The sequence below is a fragment of the Capsicum annuum genome, chromosome 5 (assembly GCF_002878395.1).
Source record: "Capsicum annuum cultivar UCD-10X-F1 chromosome 5, UCD10Xv1.1, whole genome shotgun sequence".
NCBI classification, from domain to species: domain Eukaryota; kingdom Viridiplantae; phylum Streptophyta; class Magnoliopsida; order Solanales; family Solanaceae; genus Capsicum; species Capsicum annuum.
This window is the reverse complement of record NC_061115.1, coordinates 219,449,822-219,458,908: the sequence shown is the minus strand read 5'-3', so window position 1 is coordinate 219,458,908 and position 9,087 is coordinate 219,449,822. Positions and strand designations below refer to the sequence as shown.

General features: G+C 38.9%; 1 protein-coding gene across 5 annotated transcripts; it reads right to left on the bottom strand.

Moving 5' to 3' along the window:
- Positions 1-994: 994 nt before the first annotated feature.
- Positions 995-8,839, bottom strand: LOC107871379 (pleiotropic drug resistance protein 2). 5 transcript variants are annotated; one of them, XM_047412841.1, is made up of 20 exons: positions 8,529-8,839; positions 7,892-8,012; positions 7,692-7,780; positions 7,441-7,525; positions 7,064-7,354; positions 6,903-6,993; positions 5,751-6,651; positions 5,508-5,680; positions 5,308-5,411; positions 5,062-5,227; positions 4,855-4,977; positions 4,631-4,761; positions 4,216-4,548; positions 3,673-3,963; positions 3,427-3,510; positions 3,208-3,341; positions 2,888-3,115; positions 2,592-2,763; positions 2,263-2,517; positions 995-1,667 (listed from the first exon to the last, which is right to left on the bottom strand). In XM_047412841.1, exons 1-20 carry the CDS (start codon positions 8,660-8,662, stop codon positions 1,398-1,400), a joined length of 4,176 nt encoding a protein of 1,391 aa, XP_047268797.1. In that variant the 5' UTR covers positions 8,663-8,839; the 3' UTR covers positions 995-1,397. The 5 variants fall into 5 exon arrangements, with proteins under 5 accessions (XP_047268797.1, XP_016573790.1, XP_047268798.1 ...); XM_016718304.2 differs by having other exon boundaries at positions 5,508-5,668; XM_047412842.1 differs by lacking the exon at positions 8,529-8,839 and adding an exon at positions 8,150-8,479.
- Between the last annotated feature and the right edge of the window lie 248 nt (positions 8,840-9,087).

Genomic DNA, 9,087 nt, shown 5'->3' with positions numbered 1-9,087 from the left:
ACTAGCATATTTACTTGTTCATTTTTATAGTACTAGCTTAAGTGTCTATTTATGCACATCCAAAGTTGGAACACAAAGATGCAAGCTGGCGAGCGCCAAGTTAAAGGACATGCTTATGTATTATGCCGGTGGAGTTCCACGTACCAAAACGCGGAACTCCAACACTGTGTGCTGAAGTTATAAAAAATAATAATGAGATAAGCATCTAGTACCCTCTCGAACTATGACCAAACTTGTTACGACACACTTCAATTTCAGAGGGGTCCTATTACCCCCAGAACTCAATTTTAACGTATTTTTGTCACCCTTTGTGTACTGACATGACACCTTTATTACATAAAATAGGGTCCACATCAGCTAAAAAGGTTGACAAAAGGTATCACGTCAGCTAAAAAGGATGACAAAAATACGCTAAAATTTTGCTCAGAGTTAATAGGGCCCCCTGTGAAATTGGAATGTGTCGTAGTAAGTTTGGTGATAGTTCGAGGGTACTAGATACTTTACTCAATAATAATTATAACTTCAAACTTCATACCATTATAGGGACTAGGATATAACTTCTCTTTAAGGATAATATCACTAATATAGTGTTAGGAATCAGACAGAATAAAGCAAACCACAACCAGAAAGAAAAACGAGAACACACAGATTTACGTGGAAATCCTTGCGGGAAAAATCACGGGCAGAGGCAGCGGAATTTCACTATGAAAGGAGAGGAGTACAATGTGGAGCACGACGACGTAATTTTTTAATATCCAAAACCGACCCACTAATTGCACTTATATAGTATGTGCGTACAAATAGGTCCTAGGCCAAAAAACATAAAGGTCCATACCGCGGGGGCCTGATCCCAGAGCCCACCACTGACCCCACTGAAAAATTACAAACATGGATCGCACCGCGAAACTTTCAGGCCAAACCAACAAAATTCGGGTCACAAACTCTAACATATAGCTATACAAAAACTTTAATGCCAAAGAATTTAACAACAAAATGTTCAAAGTACAAAGCTTTACTTAGAGTTTAATGGTACATTTGAGCAAGTTCTACTCATTTAACATCACAAGAGTTTAAGAAAATCTCCTATATAGGAAATTTATACATCAATTTTAATAAATCAGTCATAGCGGGAACTTAGTGTACCAGACTGACTTTTTCGTATGTATAACACAAGAATGAATTATTTTGCACATGATGTAAGAAATAAGTTGTATGTGGATCTGCGTTACTCGGACTAGTCAAAAATATCATCAGGTGCATGTCAGATCCTTCAAAAGTAGTGCATTCTTGGCGGATCAGATACGTGTTCAGCAATATTTTTTGGAGAGTCTGAGCAACGCAGACGAGGATATCGACAACAATTGTTTTCCCTGTGTATAGCTTATGAACATTTTGTATTATCTTCTTTGGAAATTCAAGAACTTGATGCCATATGCAAAAACAAAGCAGAATAGAACAACCCAAGCAACATGAGCAACAGCAACAACTCCCAAGAAGTCATGCTCAAATCCCAAATATTCTTTTAACAGTAGCTTTAATGGTATTTCGCCTATGCCTGGTACCTCAATGTTATCGTCTTTGTCACCTACTTGAGATGTTACGAGACCATATATCGTCCATGCTACTGGAGAACCCCAGTAATACCACCTCCACCATATCGGAATTTGCTGCAAAAAAACAAAGTTTCTGATGTATCAGATGTTATGTGTTGTATTGGTTCTTCTGATGCGACGATGATATTAGTTGAGCTTAAACGGAATCATGAAGATTCATATAGCCGATCTTAACTTCTTTGGGAATAAGACATAGTTGTAGTTGTCATTGTTCTGCTTTCATACTCCCTCCGTTTTTAATAGTTTTGACTTGGCACGGAGTTCAAGAAAATAAAGAAGACTGTTGAATCTTGTGGTCTTAAACTAAAGATATGTAGAGTGTACCAAACTTTCCTTTAATCTAGTCGTCTTAAACATGTCAAGTGGAAAGTTGAAAGTAAAGAGTTGCTGGAAAAAGAAAGAGACATTCTTCTTGAAATGGACTGAAAAGGAAAGTAAGATAAACAAACTGAAACGAATGGAGTATTGCTTTTCAGAATTTTAACCATCGTCGTATCTGAGTTTGAGTTATTGGATATGGTTTGGTTTTGTTCCAATGTTGCTAATGACAAGAAGCAACCTTATAGTATAAAAATTATAAAGATTCTTCAACACGGTCAGTGTGGAGAAGTTAAACTCGTTATGACAGTGTATAGGTTATGGTACTTACCGTTCTAGGGATAAGGAAACCGGAGAACAAGTTCCAAAAACTGAGGAAGAATGACATGACGATGAAAGCAATCGGGTAGCTTGGTGTGAGTGCTACAAGCATCATTCCATACATAGTGAAGTAGACGAAGCACATGAAGACGAAGAAATAGAACCAGCAGAATTTAACGGCTGTCCAGTGGAAACCGATCATTGAGAATAGGAGGAGGCTGTAAATAAAAGTCTGGATCGCGACGTAGATAGTCTCTATGGCCACCTGCAGAGGAGAAAATGGGACATTTAGTTCTTCCAAAATGAAAATTTTACATGTTCTGCTAGTGATTCTTTTACCTGAGCGAATGCGTAAGGCAGCGCAGAATACATCCCTGCTGCTCGTTCACGATAAAAGACTGTTCTTTCTACTGCCACAATCGACTGAACAGCTGGAGTATTTGCTCCGCCAAGGAACACAACAGCAGCATACATAGCTCCAAGTAGATTCAATAAGTCTTGTAGTTTGTACCTATTATCATGATTATCACGTCAGGTTGAACGAGCAAGGATTGAGGCGGACTTGATTGATTCATTGATAAAAACAGTAATGAGAGAAGGAGAATAACGAATACTTGTGCAAGCCGATGACTTACATTTTGTTTCCTTTATCCCAGAAGATAATTCCGAATATGATAATGATCATCGCTGTCATGAAAAATCGTGTGGCATTATATTGCGGATTCCTCCAATAGGACAAGTATTGCTTCCAAAAACAAGCCTTGCACTGATTGATGAACGGTTGGGAGTATTTCGTAGGAAAATGAAGGTCTCGGGACCCTGGTACTGGAACACTTAACTGTTTAATTAGTTCTTGATTCCTCCTGTGAAAGTTAAGTTGTAAACGACAGTGGCCGAGTTAGTAAAATAGTACTGAGAATATAATCGAAAAGACTATTTTACCTTCTAAACTTACCTGTACAGATCAGAGTTGGCGTAAATTTCTGTGAAGTCCACATTAAGTTGAGCCTCAACGGCTGGAGTTGTGATATCCAACATCCAGGTAGCTGGATTATATCCCTCTTTGATTGTCGGAACTCCTGGAACAGACTGGGAAAAAGCGGTTTTTAGTTACTGATTTATCTATACAGTAACTCCGCGGCAACTTGAAAATATTGAATGAGATGATACTGACTTGAAAATACTCAATCATTAGGCGAGAATTGTGTCCGAGAGGACCTGCATAAATGACTTGTCCTTCTCTTTTCATTAACAACAGCTGCAGAAGTAATCCGTTCGCGTGAGAAGAACAGTGGCATCGCAAGAATTGCAGATTATCGAAAGTATAGAGAGCTGTCGTTCTTTTTGGAATAGACTATAAAGAAAAGCATGTCGTGTAAAGTAGAACCGAGAGAATATAAGCCAATGTTCGAATAATTACCTCATCAAAAGCGTCAAAAATATCTATGCTTGGCTGGTGGATAGTGCACACGACAGTTCGGCCTGTATCAACTGTATTTCTCACAGTTCGCATCACAATTGCTGCGGCTCTGGCGTCAAGTCCTGATGTAGGTTCATCCATGAAAATAATAGATGGATTTGCTACAAGTTCCACGGCTATAGTCAGTCGCTTTCGTTGTTCAGTTGAGAGACCGTCTACCCCTGGCAGACCAACTAGAGAATTCGTGAGAGGATTCAACTCGACTAGTTCCATTACTTCCTCGACGAAATTCTGAAGAAAAACACTAGGCATGTTAGTCCTTCACCTTCTTTTACATGAAAATTAACATGGCCAACTGCCTTAATCTCAAGAAAGATGGGGTCGTCTATTCTGTATCGTGATGATTCATCATAATTGACTAGCTTTACGCTGGCGGTCAGCCTATCGTGACCCTTCTTTTTATCCAAACTCGGGACTGAAAACGCTAGCAAGCAAATATGACACTTTTGCGGACAAAGGAGACAAGGTGATAGGAGTGAATACCTTCCTAGTTTCCTTTTTGACATCGGGAGAGAGACGCAACCAAGCTGAATATATCAATGACTCATAAACAGTAACATGTGGAGAATGAATGTCATTCTGTTCACAATAACCGCTTATCCGAGCAAAAGTAGATTGGTTTTTCGGATAACCAGAAATGATAATACTTCCGTCAGTGTAGCCTCCGGTTTTTCTTCCTGCTAAGACATCCATCAAAGTAGTCTTCCCAGCTCCACTTACACCAACTAAGGCCGTAAGGACTCCAGGCCTGAACGCGCCACTGACATTTCGTAACAATTGGAAACAAGTCCCTTCAATTCCTCGTGTTTTCATTTCCTGATAGCCATACAACCGGATGATGAGTAAGAAACTTAAGCATATCAGTATCAATGCTTACAACCCGATGAATGTTTCTTACTGCTGGCATATCGACATAGTAATTGACATGGTTAAATGCAAGTGATAACGGCTGAAAAGGAAGCACCATTCCTCTTTTTTTGGCGGCTTTTTTGTCAATACTCGAGTTATTCCTTACAGCCATATCTATACCTGCAACGATCATTCAGTTTTGTGAGAATCTTTAGAAACGGAAAGTTAGGACAATATAATGGATTCAATAGATTATGTTTATGATTGTCAAACCTTCAAACATTACGGTGGTAGATGCTGAACTCTTCTCCGTTGATTCTTTGGGATCGTGATTTCTCAGCTCGTTTTTAGTACTTTTGTCATCATCCAAAGCGACAGATTTAGAATCAGCAGATGCTGCCATTTGTTTACGAGAATGGATCAGGAAGCACCCAATAAATTTCTGAAGTTTAGAAATAGAAGAGAGAATTTCTATCATACGGTTTAAGTATGTCAACGCCAAGATGAAACAGAAGTTGAAGAGAAATGAGAAGGCAAATAAGGTGATGACACATATCCAGAACATATACTCGTCCAAGTACATGCTCCTTGACTTAAGAAGAACCTTGCCAACTGTTTCCTCGGAGAAATGTGTGTCATTGTTAGGCTGAAAAAGCAAAAGATCGGCATGTAAAGATCATCAAATGTTGATGGTAGTCACCGTTCATGAACAAATGTGGATCTTACTGTACTCCATCTTTCGTCCAGAAACTCGTTGATGGCTATTGCATTCTGTGCATAAGACATCGGAGACACATAGTAGCCCCATTTTATCCATTGTCCGAGGTCATCTACAACAAAAAATAAACAACGGCATTAAGATTATTGGTTATTTATGTGACCGTCGATCCATTTTAGTGATCTAACTTCGTTCATATATCCCTGACCTTTAGCAACAAGGAAACCACCAAGCACAAAGACTATCAGTAGAATGAAAGTTCCGATTGTGTTTGCAACTACTAGAGTCCTTCCAATTGCAGCAATTAGACGGAAGAGAGACAATGTCATCTGGTGCAGCACGAAAAATACCAAGAATTGGCGGAAAAACCTGAAAAATTTCCTATATGCAAATAATAAGTTTGATCACTTTGAGCTAATTATCATTGGCGGAGTGAACGATAGGTACATACCTACTTACAGCAGGAGCAAAACCGATTGTATAATAAGTAAGGACAATCCATATAAATGATTCCATAAACGAGATGGGGATTCTTAAAAGCCAAATGGGGAGAGCAAAAGCCCAGGCCGGGTAAAATAGAGAATCTCGTTGTTTAAAGAACACGGGAAGTCTGAAAAGCGTCAATGCAAGTTCTGCAGTACCGTTAAACATTACATTGATGAGGCTGAAAAACAATGCACCGCAAAATTTGCCTCCGTCTGCAATCTGTCCGGCTTTCATCTCTGTGCTAAAGAATACTGTAAAGGCTATTATCGACATAATAGTAATCTGGATTGTCTTGAATATGTATAAGAACGAATTCCGCTTCAACAATAGCCATTCTCTTGAAAAACATGCCTTGAAGAGTTCCACGTTGGAGATTCCGTATTTTTCTGTGACAAGTGCAGCAGGATGAGTTCTGCTTTTGTCATAAGCAACTCCAAGTTCATCAAAAAGTTCACATCCAACACGGAAATTGCTAAAGTGTTCCGCGAATTCAGCCACGGTAATGAATCTGTAAGGTTGTTTTTTTCTGAACCAATACTGTTCTTGGTCCTTTAGAGAAGTAACCTCTTGCAGAAAGTCAGCAATTCCTTTCCTTTCTGGGCATTTAAATCCAACACTTTCGAAAAACTCAAGCACGTTCTCACGTGGACCTTGGTAGACAATTTGTCCCTCCGACAGCAAAATAATGTCATCGAAAAGTTCAAAAGTTTCAGGTGCAGGTTGAAGAAGGGATATTATCATAGTTACATCCATGATATGGACCATCTGCCTCATGTATTTGACCATTTGAAATGTCGTAGAGCTGTCAAGGCCCGTCGAGATTTCATCCATAAAGAAAACTTTAGCAGGACCAACCAACATTTCTCCTGTATACAGTAAAAATTCGATACAAATGTCATAAGGTGCATTGCATATGATAAAAGCGCCCGTAGAGCTTGGTCTTAAACATCGCGATAAAACTTACATGGCTATAAAATCATGTCACTAAGGGTAAACGGAAAGTTTAAAGGGAAAGAGTTCCACCATATATAGAAAGATGCATATTTGTTTTTCGGAACAGATTAAAAAGAAAAGAGTGTCATGTAAAATTGAACGGATGGAGCAATAGTCTAGAAACCTGTCGTCAGCCGCTTCTTTTGTCCACCTGATATACCCCGTCTCATCTGATCACCGACCATTATATCAGCACAGGTATCCAGCCCAAGAATCTGCAGATCACTGGGATAATCAAATACCGTCTATCCAGTTCTTAGATGCACGGAAATATCAGGATCTAACCTTAAGAACATAGTCTGTGACTAGACTTGATTCTTGGCCTGCAACTGCCGTAGCTTTCATAAATACATCGATCTCAGGATCTGGTTTGATTCCCAATTCCTTTTCGCGCCTTGACAGTTCTGATAGGAGCTCATATCTCGTGCCAACTCCTAAACTACGTCCAGCAAAATCCAACGTCTCTCTGACTGTCATCTCTCCATGATGAACATCATGCTGACTAATATAAGCACAAGTCCGTTGAGGTATAAACTCCGAAAGCTCATGACCACAGTAACTAACTTTTCCAGCAACCTAAATAAACGAACTAATAGTTAGATATATACATCATCGAGTAAACACTTCACGCCATAATTTCTCATCGTTGAAGATTCACATACTCTTAGATCCTTGTCGGGCACTGCAGCAAGCACCTTTAACAATGTCGTTTTCCCACCTCCTGGAGGCCCAAGAAGTAGTGTCATCCTACAAGATGCAACAAGCACAATGTACTTTTCTGAGACTCCATTCGACGGAAAACACTTTTCAAAGTAAGCAGAATTTGGAAACTTCAGTTGGAATGTTCATTCGACGAAAAAAACTTCTAAAAATAAGCAGATTTTTAGAAACTTTCGCCAAACAGACTACATACCTTGATGGTTTTACTATTCCACTTACATCACGAAGTATCTTGACGACCCTTTTCTTCGATGGGACAAGCTTTATTTTTTCAAGAGCTCCCTACGAAATTTAAACATACGAAAAAGAAAGAACTCGATTAGAACAAGTACCTCACTTCGCGTAGCGAAATTAAACAACATATATAGAACCTAAGAATCAATGTAACAGTACTTCTACAAAGTTGATAGTTGCATTCCACAGTGTAGGTAGTGCTCTAGATCCAACATATGCATCTCCTTCGATCGAAAGATGCTCGAATCGAACTTCAATTTTCGGAATATCAATCTCAACCCTACATCATGCAAAAAAAAACAGAAGAAAAACCATCAAGATTCCTAGTGAAATACTATCAAAATGCCAAGATTAAGAGATTATTGCACTAAGGATGTTATATCATAGAACAACTCGCCGATTTCTTCCCATCCGAACCTCAATGGACAAGTACATGATAAAATAGTCGAGATGTGCACAAACTGACCGCAACAACACTCTTTATACATAATGGAAAGTGAAGAAAGAGGATGTTATATCATAGGACAAATCGCCGATTTCTTCCCATCTGTCCGAACCTCAATGGACAAGTACATGATAAAATAGTCGAGATGTGCACAAACTGACCACAACACCACTCTTTATACGATAATGGAAAGCGAAGAAAGGGGATGTTATATCATAGGACAAATCGCCGATTTCTTCTCATCTGTCCGAACCTCAATGGACAAGTACATGATAAAACAGTCGAGATGTGCACAAACTGACCCTGACACCACTCTTTATACGATAACGGAAACTGAAAAAACTAGTTTACCTATCAATCCTATCTCTTAGCCTAAGAAGAAACTTCTCATTATCTTCTTCAACAATACTAAGTATACTTTCCATCAACTCTTTCTTATCTTTCACTCCAAGATTCATAACATCAACTTCTTGATGAACAATCATTTTCACTCTTCTTTTGTTTTTCTTATACACATCAAGAAAGTTGTATATACTTTCTTAATGATTTCATAAAGTTCTTCACATAAAAAACATAGTTAAGAGAACTTTCACACGTTCGTTCTGAACAGAAGAATTAATCTAAATAGCCGTTTGATATGTTGGTATTTTACCAATGTATATAATGATAGAGAAAATGAATGCACTTATCGCGTTTTATTCGTGTTTTATAGGTTTTATATGATTGAGAAGAAAGCAAAAAGGGCAGCCCGGTGCACTAAAGTTCCCGCTATGCGCAGGGTCTGGGGAAGGGCCCCACCACAAAGGTGTACGTGTATTGTACGCAGTCTTACCTTGCATTTTTGCCAGAGACTATTTCCAAGGCTTGAACCCGTGACCTTCTGATCACATGGCAGCAACTTTATCAGTTA

Bases quoted from the DNA above. Each gene is read 5' to 3' on its own strand.
- LOC107871379 (XM_047412841.1), bottom strand. From the start codon at position 8,662: ATGATTGTTCATCAAGAAGTTGATGTTATGAATCTTGGAGTGAAAGAT. The intron at 4,978-5,061 runs GTATGATAGAAA...AACAAATGGCAG, and splicing joins GGCGTTGACATACTTAAACC to CATCTGCTGATTCTAAATCT. The intron at 2,518-2,591 runs GTAAAAGAATCA...TCTCCTCTGCAG, and splicing joins TGCCTTACGCATTCGCTCAG to GTGGCCATAGAGACTATCTA.